The 21,702-nt window shown below is 20.0% G+C and overlaps 1 protein-coding gene across 1 annotated transcript in view; it reads right to left on the reverse strand.

The window, feature by feature from the left end:
• Nucleotides 1-19,424: 19,424 nt before the first annotated feature.
• Nucleotides 19,425-21,702, reverse strand: part of LOC129606027 (RNA-binding protein MEX3B) — a 70,526-nt gene continuing 68,248 nt past the window's right edge. Inside the window, exon 2 of the mRNA XM_055516082.1 lies at nucleotides 19,425-21,370. Coding sequence (XP_055372057.1) covers nucleotides 19,659-21,370 — 1,712 coding nt within the window. The 3' untranslated portion in view covers nucleotides 19,425-19,658. The remainder of the gene's footprint in view (nucleotides 21,371-21,702) is intronic.

Consider the following 21,702-nt stretch of genomic DNA (forward strand, 5'->3'; position numbering starts at 1 on the left):
ATGGAAAAATAAATATTTATGGTTTTTATTAATTTTTATGGATCTTTTTAGACCCATATATTTTCCATATGTAATGCAGTAAAATTTTGTAATAAATGTAGAAATAGAAGTTATTTTTATATAGTAATGTACACGCATAGCAAAAAAGTTATGTATGTATACATTATACATAAAAAATATGGTTGAAATTGATAAAAAAAAATTAATAAAAAAAAAAGTTAAGCTAAACTCGAAAACATAATTTAAAAACACTTGGGATTAATTTTAAATATTTATATATATACAGTGCAATCCGATTGATATCACATCGAAAAATGCACGGACGTTAAACGAGTTAGTGACTTTAACCGAGTTTAGAAAACAAACAGCATTCTTTTAATATCACACTTCGGGAAATTAAACGAGATTTTTTAATTTGATATATTTTGTGAAAACTTTTAGAATTATTTACGGTACCACTACTATAACAAAAGAGATATACATAATAAAAAATTATGAAAAAGAAATTATAAATCGCATCAATTTTTTGAAATCTTTATAAACAACGTAAATTCAGTTAACAGTTGACTTTAATTAACGCGTATAAGTAGAAAAAACAAATGGAATACTGGCAAATATTTAAATTATTCATTTTTATTTTAACACAATTTTTGGTATATGTGATTTTACACGACTTGCTTCAAATGTAATTGAAGATTTCTAAAAATGAAAATTGATTATTTTAAGTGAGTTGTGAAATTGGAGGAATTGCTATTATCCGATTACAAATACATAAAATTTTTGTGCCATGACGTGTATTTGAAAATATTCAGCCCTCTAATAATGGAAAATTAATTTTCTTAATTTTCTTCATTACTTTTACCTCCACTTTTAAACTTTAAAACAAAAAAAAATTCATCTCTTCTTTAACATCAAAACATCTTTAACATCAAAAAATTCCCAATCTCGTCACGTCACAAAAAAATTAACGCGTATAAGTAGAACAAGCATCTTAATTGCATTGTGATGTTATTCGGTGTGATTTTGCACGGATTCCACTGTATATGCATATACATATATATATATACAATTTAAGTATATAAATACATATATATCATTTTATTTTCTTTATTGTTTAATTTATTCAAAAAATAATCTGTCCTTCTATATTTTATTATATAGATATATTAGGTTTTCAGTATTTTTTTTAATTTTTTTTCTATTATAAAAGAATTATTTATATTTTATTCTATTCCATAAAGAATTATTTATTTTCAAATGAAATATAAAACATATTTTTACTTTTATATTTATTTACAATATTTTGCAATTGAATTTTGAAATATTTGTTTGTTAAAACATTTATATAATATTAAAAATTATAAAATATTTGTTTATCATAATTTGGTTTTCATATAAATATTTTTATCATATAACAAATATGTAGTTCATATCATACATATGTATATATACTTAAATTTATGTGCACACATAATATATATAATTTTATTTTCTTTTTCTTTATTTGTTTTAAATATTATTTAATTATAAATGTTAAAAATTTTAATCTGGTAATTGATTTCAATCTGGTAATTTTTCTTTTTACAATATAAATAAATCTATATATGTGAATATAAGCATACACATCTGTAATAACTTTATAAATACAGCATTTTTCTACTAAACACGTCGCATTTGTAACTGTCACATTTTTTGTCACGTCGTTTTTTTTTTGTTATTCTACCACACGCGAATGTAATGTCACAGAAGAAGCGAAAATAGAAATAATTTTTTCATGTTAAAAGGTTAGAAAATTGTTTTTAAATTAACTGGTGACAGAAAAAAGTGTTAATATAAAAAAGTATATTAGCGAAAAAAAGTGTAAAAGTGGTGACGAAAATTAAGAGAATGAATTTTTCCTTAATTCGATTAAGATTTAAAAATGCTGCCGATTGGTTACTTTTACAGTGGAATTAAGAAAGTTATTTAATATTTCTATTAAAATATCTAGTTATACCTTTCTCTTCTCAATTTTCTTTAAATTTTATTTTTTCGGAAACTTTTATATCTCTGTCTACAACAAAATATACGCGACAAAATCTGACAAAAAAATGTTACGATTTTCAAAAATGTACCTGGCAGTATAAAATTATGGGCGATTTTTTGACAAATTGTGAGATGTGTGTCTAGTAGAATAGCAAATCTGTCACCTCACACTTTTTTATATGTGACGCGTCTAGTAAAATAAAGCTAAATATTTTAATTGTATAAAAGGAAAATCATATTTAATAAATCATATTTAAAAACATTATAATGTTTAAATATATGATTTAAATTTATTAAAGGAATCTATTAAAGGGATTTATATTTATTAAATAAAAGATTAAATTTATTAAATATAAAAAATAAATTATATGTATTTAATAATTCAACATCAAAATTCTCTCAACATCAAAATGCCTACTTTCATTCAATTTCGTTCGCTAAAAATCACAAAATTAAAATTAAACAAAAAAAAATTCAAAGAGAAAATTCTTATTTTTTTAACAAAAAGTGTAAATCTTTCTTTTTACGACATTTTTTTTGCAATTTTCTTTTACAAAACTATTGAATGTGAACGAAAGTTTTTTTAAGATGTGCCCGTAGAAATAGCTCTGTTTGAATTGTTGTAATTTAAATACGTTTTCAGCTATTTTCGAAGCAAGTATTTAAAAATATTTTACAAGCTTGGTTAATTTCAAAAAATGTGAATTAACCCGAGAGTTGCTTAATTTCACAACTCACTTAAAATCACGAAGTCTTTTTCTGTGTGACCTTTTTCTTTGTGATATTAAGCGTGCTCGACTGTATATTATGAACAAAAATTTGGTATAGGAGTTTAATAAATCTTTTTTTCTACATTATTAAGAAAAACATAGTTGACAGTAAAGAAAGTACAACTGCCAATTTTTTCATATTTCTACTATTTATTATTTATTGAATTATATTGCTAAGTCTTAAGCACTTAATTTTAAAAAAATACTTCGTTGACATTTCTTATTAAACCAGCGCATTATACGTGTAAGTATTTACAGTATAGTGTTAGTTGAATTTTCAAGAACACAACGGAATAACAAATCTAAAATCCTTAAAATATGTTTTATGTTTCCATTTTTTAAGCGAAAGATTTTTCTAAGAACGGCTCAGGGTAGTGATTAGTTTTTAAAATTATAAATAATTTTGTAAATTGAAATGAATGCACAAAAGACAAAAGGTAAGATTAGCCTTCTTTTCAAGCTCCTTTTTTGTTTTTCCTTTTTATTATATTCGCATATGTAATTACGTATGTGCATGTATACTTTATAGATTTACGTATGATATACCATGACATCGGAAATGTATCAAAAAAGGATATTTTTGAAAAAGCAGTTCTTAAATTTAAAATTGTAAAGTTTTAAAAGCTCTACATTTATTTTGTACATAAAACTTTAAAAACTTTGCAGTTCTAAGTTTAAGAACTGCATTTTCAAAACTAATACCCAAACTAATACCCAATACGATGTCAAGCGACAACAATGTCAATTTTTTTAATGCAATCTTAACAAAACAGCTTTCATTACACATTGTGTTTGGATACATTTCGCATCGTAAAATATTTATATTATGAAGCAAATATTACTAAATAAAGTACTGAATTCAAATTTCGTAAGAATCTCGAATTATTTTTGTTGTTAGCAAAGTTTTAGTAATTTAATTTTTCTTCAAAGAATTCAAATATCCAAATAAAATGCATGCATATATAACATTAGCAACTTTCTTTCTCTTGTTTTTAAAAATAAAAAACAGTTTTGCCAATGTGTAATGATATATTACACACGTCTTAAAATTTGAAAATTGTGTTCAAAAAATTCTGAACTTCACGAATACAATGTAAAACGAATTTCGATCACGTGACAATGTTGATAGCTTTTATAAATTTGAGATTTTTGATCATGTGACATTGTGTTCGAAACATCTTTAAGGTATTAACGATGTCAGGGATAATAAAATTTCACAAAGCTCATTCGATATTTTTATTATTTACATATTTTTTTCATGAATATATGATTAATATGTGTTTGTGTGTGTACTCGTATCATATTTCTTTTTGTTCTATCATTTTCCCATTATATAACTTTCCTGACTCTTTTTTTTGATGCCTTAAGGGTAATATTAAAATTTCTTATTGGTAATTTGTAAAATTTTTCATTAAATTTTGTGTTTTTGTTTTATCTTTTTTATTAATTATTGTTAATTAAAAGTTAAATTCTGTATATATCGTTTTTAATTTGTGCAACTTCGATTTGATGTGCAAATATTTAAAAAAAAATTTCTTATTTGGGTTTACTTTTTTTATTTTTTTCTCTTAATTGTATTAAATAATATTTTTTTTAATTAATTTTTTTGTTGTTTATTTGTTTTCATATGTAAGTATATTAATTATATGATCAAAAGATAACTTCATATTTCGACATCTTTTTTTTGTTATAATTTAATTTTTTCTTCTTTGTGGTAAAAAAATATATAAAATATTTAATAAATTTTTTATCCATTTTTTATTTTTTTTGTTTATTTTTTTTTTGCCTTTTTATATTTATTTTAAAATTGGTTTTTAGTTTTTTTTTATTTTCTTTTCTTCAATATAAAATGCAGTATCATTATAGTATTTATTTGAATATAATAGAAAATTAATTAAAGATAAAAAAACGAAAAAAAAAATAAATTTAAAAAACAAAATTAAATTTTCTCATATACTATTTTTATTTAAATATACCGTACGTATATTATATATTTATGTATTTAAATAAACATATTATGTATTCATATATATATTTATATATATAAATATATAATGTGTTTATTTTCTTCTTTAAATTTTATTTAAATTTCATAATTTTATTTCTGTTTATATAATAATTGTTTTCTTGGAGTAAACGATTTTAAAAAATACTTAATTTAGTAATATTATTTTTGTAATTAATAATATGAATAATATGAACGTTTTTTCCTTTTTAAATTTAAATTTATTTGCTTATATTTGTTTCTCTTTATTTTAAACATATTTAAATATATATATATATATATATATATCTGTTAATTTTATATAATATTTTTAATTTTGAGAATGTAGTTGTGTGCAGAATTTTAAATTTTTCTGAAGACGATATTAAGAGCTCTCATACGTACACCCCACTATATATATATATTTTTTTTATATGTATATATTTTTCTTTTTTGTAATAATATATTTCTTTTCGTTTATTTCACTTTAATTTATATTTCTTTAAATTATTGTAAATTAATATTTTTTATTTCATTAATATAATAAATGGATAGATCAGACTTGAGATTTTGAATATATTTTTTTAATTTTTCTTTTTTTTAATAGATTTTAGTAAACTTATTTTCTATATATTGTAATATAATAATAATTTGCAATTAATTAAACTAATTAATTAAAAAAAATTAAATAAATATATTTTTAATTACGCTTTACGAGTACAATAATACTTTTTTAAATTTTTCAAATGAGTTTTTTTTTATTTTTGTCTTCTAAATTTAATTTACATAATATTATCGTACAATCTTTAAATTTATTTATATATAATGTATATATATAAAAAATTATATATATAGGTATATATATATATATATATATATATATATATATATATATATATATATATATATATATATATATGTATATATATAACATAGAAGACTCAAGTGACGTAATTGTCAATATTATTTAAAAATTTTAAGTAATTTTTCTTTTTTTTTTAATTAATTTATAATTTTTAATTTGTCTCTGTAATAAATTACAGAGACAAACTCAAACGAGTAATATACATGTATATATATATCTATGTATGTAAAGAAATTGAAAATGATTAATTGATTGGAAATAGTTAATTTTAAATCAAAAAATTGCAATTAATTTCTAATTTATTTTTTGAATTTTTTTTTTGTATTTTAAATTTTTTATTCTCATGTAAAAAATTTTAAATTATATTTATTTGTTATGAAATTAATAATATTCTGTGTATCTTCGGAATTCCATCTACGACTAATCAGATGCATTTTATAATTTTCTCATAATTATATCAATGTCAACAAAAGAATTTAACGATATGTTAACTGATAACGATTCAGAATTTATTACCAACACGAAAATAGCTGTCAAATCTCGTTTGAGAAGATAATATGAACCAAAAATTTTTTGATGCATTGTGTTTTATTTCAGTTGGTTTCTGTACTTTTATTAATGTTGTTGGTTATTGTGAAATTTTTAAAAGACAAAATAGATAAATATAAGTACAAAAAAACATTTTAAATTAATATAAATTAAATAAAAAGTTTTCTTATTGAGACAATGAACGCATGAACCAAAAACTGATTATTAAATTGACAATTAAATTGACATTTAATTTTTTACAACTTAACAAAATCCTACATTTTGTTTATTTGGTAATTCCGAAGAAAACGTCTGCTTTTTGTTTTAACTCGCCTGTATTATATTTTACGGTAACTTTTCTGAATTGTTCCAATGTACATATATCAAATACCATATACATACATATAGTTATATGTAATGTGTATATGCATGTATATATGTAAATCTAAATAAATTTAGAAAATATATATTTTAAAATGATTTGGAAGAAGCAAAACTCTAAAAATGTCAACAATAAGCGTATGTTGTAGCACGCATTCCGATATCTACGTATGTATATGCCAAATGAAAAAAAGGAACACAAAACGTTTCATGGACAAGGTATTCTATCGAAAAACTATACCAAAAAAATTTTACGAACAAATCGCCTAACTCGAGTTAAGACAAAAATTAAATATATGTATATACTATGAGATGTGCTAATTCTCCGTTTTGTGTTTTATATGCTCACAAAGTTTCTAAATTCTATAAATTCTTTCCTATAAATTGTAGGCGATTAGTAATAATTGTAAAATACACACATTGTCCAAATCGATATGGTAACTATGTGCACTTGCGAAAATCGCGTAAATCGAGTTGAGAGCAAAAAACATCTTTTATATTTTCCATCATTTATATTTTTTAACCCACCACTTTTTTAGAGATAGACTCTTATTGCAAATCAAAATTAGTGACAAATTTTTTAATATATATCAATTTTTATAACCACTTACGTCGAGTTAAGCTTTTATTGCAAAGGTAATTTTGAGTTTATTCAAGTACTAACTTAAGATAAGCGATTTGTGCAAAATAATAGTTGTTGGTAATTCAAACCTATGTCGAGTTAGGCGATTATTGAAAGTACTTTTATATTACATGTAATTTCTTATGTTGAGTTAGGTTTTTAAACGCGTAAAAATAAGAACGAAACATCAAAATTAAGCGTTTAGTGTTTGAAATATTATAATAAAATATATAATCAGAATAGAAACAATATTTTTAGTTTTTTATTACATATTCAAAATATATTGTTCATTGCTTAACATATTATTTTATGTGGTATATGATGTTAAACGCCTTTAGTAGATGTTATGTAACTTTAGTTAAAATAAAATCTCACATTCAGCGAAAGCAAAATATTGTATATTTTAACCCAAGTTACTTGTATTATTATTATTGTAATTACCCAAATACCACAAGTTTGAATTTTGATTTCCTATATTTAACGGACAATAAATTTGGACGTCATTTCGTGATTTATTTGCTTCAAATATTTCTTTCAAAGATGGGTTTCTTTCTTTCAATGCTTAAGTGACCGTGTAAAAATATAACATTGTCATCTACCTGATTGGTTTAAAAATGAATTTTAATTATCTACCTTTGTAACAAAGTAATCAAATTTTTGTTCAGAGTGTTCAAAGAAAACCAAATTTTTGTATCAAGTTTTTTATTCTTCTCAAATTTTTATAAAAGGAAGTATTTTTTACACAGACAATTATTTATTATTGTTTTTAAAAGTGTTTATGTTGGACATTTCAAATAACGTAGAAAGTATCCACGATAACTGAATGAATGTTAAAAAATTTTGTAACGGAAAATTTTGCAAGGAGAACTGGAAGGTAACGCAATAATTTTGAAACTAACATTACAAATTCAAAGTATTTTAAAACATAGTAATTAGTGGAACGGGTCCTATGGAAAATAAACAAACATCAACAAATCTTACCTTGGAAACCGAAATAAATATCGGCTTGAAAAACTCAATTGACTTTGCTTCTGACGACTGTATTAACGATGCTAAATTTAAAATTCCAAGAATTCTTCAGAATCATTCAACATAAGTGACGGGTTCATTGAAATGGAAAAGGATGTAGAAAAAAATATAGAAAATTCGGTTTCAGCTTTTCGATCTATGTATTTGAAATTTTAAATATTTAATCATAATAAGTTTTAGTTTTTATACATACGAATGGTTTTTTTTCAGAAAGGTCGAAATTTTTAAAGTTAATATAATATATAAAAAAAGTAAAATTTGTTTTTCATAATATAGGCGAATATTTTTAGCAAATTTAAAATTGAAATTTTTTGAATGAACTGCAAACAATAGAGAATGTCAATAATATAAACATAAATTTAAAATAAAATCTAATAAATTTACATATTATATTTTTTTTAAATTTGACTCAAGTTTTTTGTTTTTTTTTTTAATATTTATTAATTATTGAAATTTGTCATCACCAGTTCTTAAAGAAATACCGTAAATTCGATCCGATAAAAAAAAGCGTTATGTTCGATTCCATTGCATTGAAAAAATTCCATTGCTTTCAAAAAATTTATAATTTTGCCCACTGGGATTTTATTAAAAAATTTTATAATTTCGTAAATAACATCAATCTCGAAATTTCAAGTTCTATATTGAAATTCTCAAAACTTTTGAATAATATCAAATTTCTTTAAATTCTGTGTGGAGATTTTCGAAATTTCAGATCTACCTTAGATCTTAGTATAAAGCACGTTCGGTAAATCAAAACTTCAAAATATATGCAGGATGTTCAATGCACAAATTTTTGCTTCCAAAATATTTGTAACTGAAATTCGAATATATTTTAAAAATTTTTTTTGCTTCAAAAGTTTTTAAGTTTGGGAAAAAATTACATAGAGTAATGTTTAACTAGTTAGTTAAATCAAAATTAATGCGTAAGATTTAAATAAAAACTTGAAGTACATATCTAAATTATCGAAATGAAAGCATTAGAAATAATGGTGGATTAAATTTAGGGTATTTGTTTGATAACAGTATAATATATTGTTGTGTTATAATTTTTAGTTGAAAATATAAACGTATGAATATACTTATTTTATTATTGAACCCTTACATTTGAAATATATTATATTTTATGTATATAATAAAAATAAAAAGTATATGCTTTTCGAGCGAAAGACATTATAAAATTATTATTTACATACACATATATTTATAATTATTTTTTTTTAATTTTTTATTAAACTTATTATTTTTTTTTAATTATTATTTATTTCATTATTAATTTTGATGCGGTTTCGTAAAATATTTATTTCTATTTAAAAAATTTTCGAGTGCAATTTATTAATATTAATACTAATATATAAAGATATATAAATATAATAGTTAATATATATTATATATTAAAGTTTTCAGTCTTGTTTTTTTTTTGTTGTTTTGATACGCGAATAAATTTTTTTTTTAAAAAGAGACGATAATGCATTCTTTATTATTTATTATTATAACTATTTAAATTTAATTAAAAATTTATTCCGTTTTATATAAATATTAATTTCAAATAACATTTAATAAAATATTACTAATTTACATGTTATACATATACATATTAAAGATATTACGGTTTTATATATTATATCAAATATTATTTTAAATACAACATTCGAAAATATAATATTCATTTTTTTATCATATTTTCTTTTTTTTTCGCTGTTGATTGGTCAAATATTTATTATTTATTAAATATAAATTTCACCTAAATATATAGTTTTTGATAATATGTTATATTTTTATTTTGTATATTTTATACATTATATATTATTACAAAACTGGAAAGGGAAAATAATCTCAAAGAATTTTATCAAAAAAATATTGCTAAATAATGTAGCTTAAATTCGGTGCAATTCTTTTGTGCAAAATTTTAATCTTGTAGATCAAATAGTTTTAAAATATTGATAAATAAATTCTTAATATTATATGTTAGTAACCAAAGAGAATAATGTAGTTTTAATATAAAACTTCATTATTGTTTTGTATAAAACATAATAGTCGTAACACTTCATATGTTTATAATTTTAATAAAACAGGATGCCGTATTTATAAATAAATACATTGATTTTGACCACCGCTTTAATATTTTTTGAAACATTGCATTTGAAGTTCTATGACACGTGTCGTGATCGAATTTCTGCTTCATCACATGAAATTTAAATAGGATTCTGGCACATACTGTAATAAATAATTTTTGGAAATTAGATGAATTTATCCCAATTAGTTTTTGAGTTATTGTTGGAACAGGCGAACGAACAGATGGAAAGACGGACAGATATAGTTACAAACCGGAATTGAAAGTAAAAAATCCCAATTGAAATATTAAAAAACTGATATCAATTCCAATTTTGTTAGGTAAGATCGAAGAAGCCGAAAAAATATTGATCGGTTTAAAAGGTTTTTTCTTTTTTAAATTATTTTAATAACTATATTGAGACTATGAAAAAATTCTGACATAAATATGTCAAAAATAAATCAATTCAGCTTCACTAAATTATATAAAGATCAAAGTATTTAAAATTTATCATAATTATAACAAAAATTTTTGCATTCTTTTATGAATATTATATATTTCAATATATTGAAAATTATAAAAATATAAAATTTAACAATAATATTTTATAAAAGAATGCTAAGAAGTTTACAAATTAAATAATTAATTTTATTTCATAAATGATTCAATTTTTAAAATCATAAGAGCATCGTACTTATAATTATGTATTATTAAAACGCAATATTTATATGTAAGTACATAAGAACTATTATACCATATTTTATGTACATTTATATTTCATAATATTTTAATTGTATTATGTATTTTTTTCTATTATTATATTAATTTTATAACTTGAGTCAAGATTATATCATATATTAATCATTAAAGAAATATATATAGTTATATATTGGAAAGTTATCAGATAATAATTTAAATTTATAAGTAATATTTAAAGTAAAATGATTTGTTTTTAAGTTTTTAATCTAATAATCGAAAAGAGTATTACATTTTGTAAAACAAACTTATACACAAAAATTCAAAGAATATGGGTATATAAAAATATTACACAAAAGAAATCAAAATAAAAATTTTTCAATTATGCAAGTTAATTATTGTGAAAATTTCTTTATACATCTATATATGTATATACATATATATTGGTACGTTTAATGATATATACTAACGATATAAATAAATTTAATTATAATAATAATTAATTAATATAAATTTTATTTTATTTGCTTTTTTCTACTCGTTCTATGTTTCTAAAATTTTAAGTCTTTTCTTGTGGTTTTGTTTGTTTTTTTTTATTATTATAAATAATTTAAAATTTAATTTAATGAAATTTTAATAATTAGAATAATAATATATTTTATTTTTATCGTTTTTAATCTTTATGTAATTATATTATATACACATATAAAATATATAATATATATATATATATTTCATATATATATATGTCATATTGCTAATAAGTATATAATTTAAGTATATTTATTTTATTTCTTAATTTCCTCACTTCTTGTGTATTTTTTTTTTTTGATTTTTTTTTTTTGTACTTAAAATAATGTATATTTTTTTTTATCATATTACACTTAATTCACACTTTAAATTATGTATATAATTATTTCCATAATTTTATTTTTTTCTCATTTTTGTAATTTCGTTTCATTTTTTTTCTTTTTTGTTAAACATTTGGAAAGATAAATTTCATACTTTATTTTTTTTTTTAATTAGGCAGTACATTATAAATTTTATTCAGTTGAAATTTTTTTTTATTAATTTTATGTGTGAATTTTAGTATACAGTTAAATAAATATTTTATTCTAAATCTACAATTAATATATATTGAATTTAATGTATTTATATATATATATATATATATATATATATACATATAATATATTCAAATTTTTTTATTGAATTTTCATATCATAATTTTTTTGTCATACCTTTTAATTTAATATATATAGTAAATTATTTGTTTTTTTTTTATAATAGTAAAAAATAATTAAAAAAAAATCTTTTTTAATTTTGTTCTCTTAATACATATTTTAATAGTTTCAATATTTTATATATATACGACAATTCATTTATAAAAATTTAAATTAAGATCGCTTTCTCTATTATATTTTTTAGAGTAATTTAATTGAAAATTAATTTTTTGTTTTTCGCATATCTTCGTATTTCAATATTTTTCGTAGGTATATTCTATAAATTTTTATGAATATCAATTTATCTAAATTTCTTTTTTTTTTGTAAATATACAAGAGTTTTACTAATTTTTTATTAAATTTACAAAGATTTTTTTTATTAATATAAAAATCTAGAAAACTGGAAATTTTGTCTACTACTAGATCAAATATTAAAATCATAATAGAAAATTAATTCTTAAAATTTGATAATTTCCATTCTATATCTATATTAATATATATTGGTCTATTATTAAAACATAATTATCAATTTCATATTAATTTAGAATAAAACAAACATCAAAATTATTTGTATGAGAAAAGCAATAATTTGGATTGATTTAACATTCAATCTCCTAAAAAATGTTTCAAATTCGAAAATAAGGTATGTAATTGATTTGATTTAGATGCGGAAAACATTGAAAATGTATCCGGTTTCATTTCAATCGATTTTTTGTTTTTTTTTAATTATGGCAAAAACAATACAGTAACATAACAAATATAAAACGCAGGATACAAAACACAAATTTAATTTTTTTTTATTCACTTTTATAAAAGATATTATTTTTATTTATTTACTTACAATATTCAAAGCAACACTTATCTAATTTCTTAATAATATTTAGAAAATCATAACATGGGCAGTTTTGTTAAAAAGTTTTTAAAAATGATTTTGTCATGTAATTCAAATATTTAAATAAAACATACTAGAAATGCAAAATTAGATTTTTTTTAAATGATTTAAATTTTTAATTTTTTCATGTTATGAACACCAAAGCGATTTGATTTCAAACCTGAAATACAAAGCAAAAGAGCTATAAAAATTTTGTCACAATTATAAATTTAAATAGCCAAATTTAAACCCAAATATATTATATCAACATTAAGAAAAACAAAATCAGTTTAAAATTGAAAACTTGTATGAATTAACCTTCAAGAAATTTGTTTCAAAATTTATTCAAAAATGAATTGCAATTTACAAAAGTTTTATAAAAATATTTAAGAAATATATATATATAAAGAAGAATTTTGCGAAAGATAACAAATAATCACTATTATTTTTATTTTCATTATAAAAATGGTTTGGTTTGGATTTACTATTCAGTTCGATATATTAAATATTCGAATTTTCTTTTTCTTTTTTTTATTATATAATATATTTTATTTATTTAGATATTTTTTATAATTTTCAAACAGTTATTTATTTCTTGTCTCATAAAAAATTGTTTTTGCAAAATTATAATTAATTATTAATAATATTTTGTTTAAATAAATTTTTTCTTTATTCATTAAAACTAATTAAATAATTTAATACAAAAAAATGTATTTTGCTTTTGTTTTTTACTTTCCTTTTTTTTGATTAAAAACATATTTTCAAGAATTTTTTTCAATCAAATAATCCATTAAAATTAATTAACATTATAGACCTATACATAAAGGACTATAATATATTTTATTTTCGCTTTTTATTTTTAAATAATAAAATTTATATTCTTTTTAACTAACTTTATTAATATAATATTATAAAAGAGCAAAATAAAAAAAAATATTCAAATATTCAAAAATAAAATATTAACAAGAAAATAAATATTTATTATATATTCGTTGCCGTTTAACTAAATAAAGGTTAAATAATTAAAAGTTTATTAAAAAAGTTTTTTTGTTTAAAGTAAAAGAAATATTATCAATAAAATTTTCAACTTTTATATCGACTCTTAAAACAAATAAAATTCCAAAAAATATATATACATTATAAAATTTACTATGTCTATCAGTCAATATTTTTGGATAATTCTTCAAAAGTTAACAATATTAAAAAGCTAACAATTGAGAACTATTGGTGTGATATACACATAAACATTTTTTAAACAACTAATTAAAAAAACGTAATTTTTAATATTTTATTGAAAGAAAATATGTTCCCCAATCGAATATATCGTCGAAGGATTCATTTTTTTTCATATTGTTATTAAACAGAAATTAATTATTTCAGAACTAAATAAATCAATGATTTAACTGATATATATATATATCATATATATATATATATATATATATATATATATGCGCACAGAATCAAAATTATGTAATTAAACAATAATTAAAAAAAAAAAACAATTAAACTATTTTTGAAATAATTAATAAATTAATTTTTAATATAGATTTTATAAATTAATTTTCTTTCTCATTCCATTTTAAAAAATCCTTTTTATATAAAATACATTGTTACAGTTTGTATACCCACACGCGAAAAACATTCTATTTTTTTTATTTGAATTTTATTTTATTATTTTTTTTTTGTTGTTTGGATTTATAAAATTTGTAAAATTTTCTGAAATAACAATATATGAAATTGAAAAAAAGAATATATTTATGAAAAATTATAAATAAAATTATGTATAATTAATACAGACTAATTTTGAAGATAATAATAATAAAAAAAAATATATATTTTTTTTAACAATTAAATTACAAAATAGAAAATTTTTGTCACCAAAATAACACACATATTATATGTTAACTAGCATATATTACATGTAATTAATTTGGTAAAAAAATATTTTTATTTATTGTTTTTTTATTTTTCAAATTTTTCTTTATTTGTTATCATTTAATTTTAATCATATTCTTTTTTGTTTATTTTTATTTTGTTTTTGTTTTTTTTTGTAATTAAAAAATATAGTGAATAATTTCATGTTGTTTTGTATTTTATTTAGTACTGTTTTAGTATTGTTATATATATTTTATTTTATATTTTTGGGAAAAATATATTGTAGTTCATATTTAATTTAATATTATTTTCTCTTTAAAATTTACTTCTTTTGTCAAATTAATTATAGAAGAATGAGGCTCGCAATACACTTAAAATTATTTTTCTAAAAAATATACAATATATACATGATTTCTGAAAATGCATTCTAAAAGGAACATAATCACGACGGCATCCTATCATACAACAACACTAAATTGAAAAAACATATAAATTAATATAAAAATAATTTAATAAATTATAAATTTGAATGCAAATTATGACACCTTAAATCTTTTGTTGTGAATTATCTTTATATATACCTTTTCAAATAAAATTTTCGGAACAAAAATCATAATCATCCACGTTATAATATTATGTTAGACGCATTAATTGAGGCAATGGAATATTATTCAAAGATGTTTAGGTTTTCAATATATATAATTTAAAATTTATTTTAAAATTTACAAAAATTTTAAATAATATGTCAACACATCAGCTTATTCGTCCAACATAATATGAGTGATTATAATTTTTATAACATTTTTTATTTTAAAAATAAAAAAAACAGAACAATAATTAAAAACGAAATCCACATTCTTCCCAGAATTTTAGCATATTTTTAATTAATTTTTTATTACTATATATAATTTTCTGTTTATTTTTATGATATTTTTAATATAACATAAATAATTTATTCTTTAATATTACTTGTCAAAACTCTTTATATTTTTAAACTTTTTCTTATTTATTTTGAATATTTTTATTTAATAAAGTTAAATACGCTATTATTTTTAAGTCTTATTTTTCGTTCGAGATCCAATATATACTTTTACATTTCTAATAATATTTTCTTTTTTAAATTTGTTTTTGTTAGATTATATTTTGGGTGTATTTTTTTAAATAGTATTTTACTTCACGAATACATATATATGTATATACATATATGATATAAATGTTTGATATAAAAATCTTTTGTTGAATATTTTTTAAATTTTGTTGATAATAATATATATTATACAATTTAACGTATATAAAAACATACATAATTTTATAATTATGGTTATGATTATAATTAAATGAAAAACAATGATTTTTGAAAAATATTCAGTACTTTTTTTTTCCTAATTCGTTTTTTTCTGTCTTACTTACATATTAAAAGATCTATTTTTTTTTTTGTTTTGTTGATGGTTTAATCTATATGTTTTTATATACAATTAAATTATACACTTTCCATTAATTCAAAGTTACAGTTCAAAGTTACAATTTTCAATTCATGCATTATCATTGTCATTGCTGCATTGTATATTAATACCGTATTAATGCAATTTTGAAGTCTCCCTACCTCTTAAAAAATTGCAATGCATCGCGGTATCAAAATTATAAATATACAAAATTTGAATTCATTTGAATACATTTTGGAATTCTATTACCTTTCTAATTGGTTTATATTGTATATTACTAATGTATTTTAACAAATTGAGACAAAAAATGTCCAATAGCATTTTACGCTATCAAAAAAAAATGTTATTGTTTTATTATTTTTATTTTTTTTTGATCTAATGATATTAAATAAAAATATTTCTATTATTTCTTTTTCATTTCAGATGTCAAGTAAACGCAACAATAAAATCTAAATATTTATATGCAATAACGTTAGAGAAGTTAAAGAATTAAATAAATTAAGCTAATTATTACAAAACTAAGGCCCTTTGGACAACTAAAGTTTTATTACTAAACATTTTATATAATGACTAATAATTTACTTTTGATAGTGAAGTAGAAAAATTTATCGTTTTTAACTAGTACGTTAAAATCGTAAAATAGAAAATATTAATACAAAAGAAACCGTAACCAAAAATAAATTTATAAAATACTTTTCATAGCTTATTATATCGTTGAAACATTTTAAAGAAAAAAAAATCATATTTACAAATTAAGGAAATTTAAATTAATTAGCATAGATTTTTAAATGGAAGTTTATTTGTATGAAATTAATTGAAAAAGAAAATCTAAAAAGAAAAATGTTATGTATCTTTGAAAATTAATGCGATTCAATTACTAAATCTGCTGGAATTGTGGTATATATAAGCTTTCAAACTTGGATATTAATTGTAAATGTTTATATACAATATGTTAAATATTTATAGTATTTTCAATTTGTGTGTTATACATATATATGGTAATATATAGATTTTATTTATTTTATTTTTTTTTGTTTAATTTCAATTAAAAGATTAAAAAGAAAGTTGTCTCTCAAATGTATTTTGAGAATATATTTTTATTTAAAGCATTTTATTTTATAAATATATTTATATTATATAAGAATACATGTATACATATATATATATATATATATATATATATGGATTATTTTTGCTCTTGCTTTCTTTAAGAAAATTTATTAGAATAAATTTTTTTTTGTAAAAACATTGATAATATTTGTGATAATATTTGTGTTTCTTATTTATTGACATCCTAAATATTTTAATGACAATATTGTATTTTTTATTTGATTTATTTATATTAAATCTTGTTTTTCTTTCAAATTACTTTTATATTTTTATTTTTAATTTTTTGGAATATATTTTGTGTTCTTTTTTTTAAATATTTCTTTATTTTTTTTAATATATATATATAGAGATAAATGCATATATTTCAATCATGTTTATCAGTTATGTTTTTCTTAGTTTAATATTGTGTATCGAAAATATAAACTCAATAACAAAAATAATTCATATAAAAAACAATTCAAGATAAATTGAATCAATACAAATTAAATTCATTTTAGATAATCTACTTTTTATCTTTTAATTATTTAATTCAATAATAAATAGAGTTTAAAAAATGAAATAAAAGAATTTATCATATTTCCAAAAAAAGTTTTTTTTTGTTTTTGATTGTAAGTTCATATAATTCTTTTTAAAAAGAATTATAAAAAAAATATTTATTATTTTTGTTGCAATATCTTTGTGTGATTGTTTGCTCAAAATTTATTATAATATGAATTTTAACATTTATTTAGATATATATTTTTGTCCGTTCTTTTATATAAAATGTTTTATATAAAGAAGCAATTTAAAAAAGTGAAATAGCAAATAAAAAAAACAAACAAAATAATTAAAAAAATATAAAAAAGTCATATATTATATTTAAAAATTTGAACAGAAAAATTTTCTCCTATATGTGTAATCATACTATGTTTGCTTACTTTTTTGTTTTTATTTGTGTATGGTAGCTAAGTTTTTATACTGATATATATTTATTTTATTAATATTATATATTTTGCTTTCAATTTTATTTAACGATGAATTAAATTTTCTTCTTAAACAAATATATACTTAAGTATACAATATATGCTCATATATGTATATGTATGTATATATAATGTAAACATTCATCATATATATATATATATATATATATATATATATATATATATATATATATATATATATATTCATTATTTTTATTGCTGCTGTTAAAAAATATTTACTTATTTCTTTTTTATAAAATTTACTTTATAATTATCTGATTTTTTATTATTTTTTCTTTTTAGATTGTAAGTTAAAATATATATATACACATATAGATGTGTATAAAATACCTTTTATTTCTACTAATATGTATAATATAGGCTAAAATTTATTTAAATGTTATTTTTTATGTTATGATATAATAACTAGTTTAATTTTTTAATTCGTTTGAAAATGAAAAATTTTTCAAATATAAATAAAAATATATTTTATTTTATTGTTATTACACAAGAATTCACTTATCATATATATATATATATATATATATTATTGTTTTATAAATAAATTGTAAAATTTACTCGATTACACAATTTTTATAAATATTACTATATACATATATTATTAATGTATTTATTTTTATTTTATAAAGACATAATATGTAAATTTTAATGACATAATATGTTTTCGCTTTAAATGAGAAATAAATACAAATTATATAAATAAAAGTTTTATAAATTGAATTTTTTATACATTTATATACATGTTTGCATATCGAATTTGTTTATAAATTTTATTTACGGGTGTTTTTGATAATAATTCAGGTTACCACTTAATTTCTAACTTAGAATATACATACAACATTCATAGTAACAATACGTAACTGCAAAAACTATAAAAAAAATTTTAATATGAAGAAAAAAATTCATAGTAATAAAAAAATGTTAAAACTTTTCTCATATTTTTTAGTTTGCTAAGTCTTTTTTGATTGCTAAAAATCTTTTTCTTTTTTTCATTTTTGAAATATTGAAGTTTTTTTTCTTCTTTTAATTTATAATTTTAATTGCGTATTGCGATTTTAGCACTAAGTTAAAAATTAATTATCAAAAATTCCTCATACATATTTCACATACATATAATTTTAATTTGTATAATAATACAATAATAAATAATAATAAATTTAATAATTATTAAAATTTATTATTATTTCAATAATTTATGTAATTAATGTATTATTCTTATAGCTTGAATAACCGGTTGACTGCATACAGGACATATTCCTTCACCAGTACCACAAACGCGTCCAGCACATTCTAAGCAGAACATATTATGACCACATGGTACAAGTGCAGCTGTAACTTCTTTATCTCCACATAACAAACATTCGCGTCTTAAATATGGCGTTACAGATGACGTTATTTGCATATTTGTTGACGTTGTTGATGAACAGTTTGTGTTATTCTGCTGATGTTGTTGCTGCTGTTGCTGTTGTTGTAATAAATTAGCTGAATTTCCTGAATTTGATATACCCGCGGAACCAGTTGATGATGAACCCCCACCACTACTACTGCCTCCTAATAATGAATCAGTTGGGCTAACTGAATTTGACGTTGGTGAACAACGTGAACCCAATGCTGATACTGGTGGTAATGTCCATATATTCGGTGATTCACCTAGGCCTTCATCAATTTCAATTGAACCGGTTGAATCTTGATGACAATTTTTCCATATATTAATCAGTTCTGGACCAGATTGATTTGATGCTGATTTTGATGATGTCGAACTTGATGAAGAAGAACATGATCTATTACTTATAATGCCATTATTACCGCTATTCATATTGTTTATCTCATTTGATCTTATGACGCTTGCTATTGTGTTTGAAGTATTTGTTAAAACAGGAAATGTATAATCTAAAATATTATCAGTACAATTTGATTGATTATTGTTTTGATTTGGTGTTAATAAACCATTTGTAACATCAAATAAACCACCATCTTTGTTATTATTATTTTTCATATTATTTGTAAAATTATTATTTAAATTTGGAGTTTGATTTAATGCTACTGTATTCAAATCATTTATGCCATTAATATTTATCAAATTGTTTATCATATTATTATTAGTACTGTTGGTACTATTATTATTAGTATTGTTATTATTAGTCGATTGATCTAAATACCCTAATAAACAATTAAAACCATTTTTATACAGGGATGCTAAAAATTCAGAACCAACATGTTCATCAAGTAATGATGATAAACATCCAGTATTATTAATATTATTCGTACTATCATTTAATGTTGTAAAACTATTACCGGTTATATTTAAATCGATATTATCATTAATATTTAATGTGGAATTAAGACTTTGATTTGTTGTATTCGATGGCAATTGTAAATCAGTTATGTTACCGGTTCTTAATGCAATATGAGCTTCTATTTGACGTCTAGCTAATTGAACATTATCTGGTAAACCTGATACTTCAAATACTGGTTCTTTATCACGTGATGGTGTGACAATGTATGTATGAGTTTGTTGTTGTATATGTTTTATAGTGGCACCTTTTGGACCGACAACTAGACCAACAACGCGATAAGGAACGCGAACTTGTATTGTTATTTGTCCTGGAATATTAATTGGTGGGCCTAAGTTACCTTTGCCATTACTATTTATACAATTAGCATTATTCAAACCATTTGTTTGTAAACAGTTTGATCCACTAACAACTGCACCACCCGTTGTACTTAAACTGGCTAATGATGGTTTACGTGATGCTCTTATTAAACTAAAATGTTCGGCAGCTGATAAAATTTCACGCTTAGCTTTTCCAACATCTTCTTTACGGCCTGTTACAACAAAAACTGGCTCTTCTCCACGCACTGGAGTCTTAATGTATGTATTAGTTTTGGCTCTTAACGCTTTAATTTTACAACCTGAAATGAAAAAGTTGTAAAATATTAATTTTATTACTTAAATTTGTATATTTATTTGGCTTTCATGTTTTGTTGTTATATATTTGGTAGTTACTCTAAATATTGAAAACTTAAAGTGCACAATAATTTTCTTATTTTTTAACTTTGTAAAGGGAATTAAGAAAATAAAATTTTGTTAGTTCTCTTTACGAAGTTACATCACTGTTTCTCGAAAATAAATGAACTAAACCCTAAATTAAAAAAAAATTGAGTTACCATTTTTAGATTCCCTTCTTAGAGAATGCACCTCTAAAAGAATTTTTAGCTGCTAACATATTTAGTATTTTTTTCGG

Source organism: Condylostylus longicornis, unplaced genomic scaffold (assembly GCF_029603195.1).
Source record: "Condylostylus longicornis isolate FDR11 unplaced genomic scaffold, ASM2960319v2 ptg000003l, whole genome shotgun sequence".
In the NCBI taxonomy this organism is placed as follows: domain Eukaryota; kingdom Metazoa; phylum Arthropoda; class Insecta; order Diptera; family Dolichopodidae; genus Condylostylus; species Condylostylus longicornis.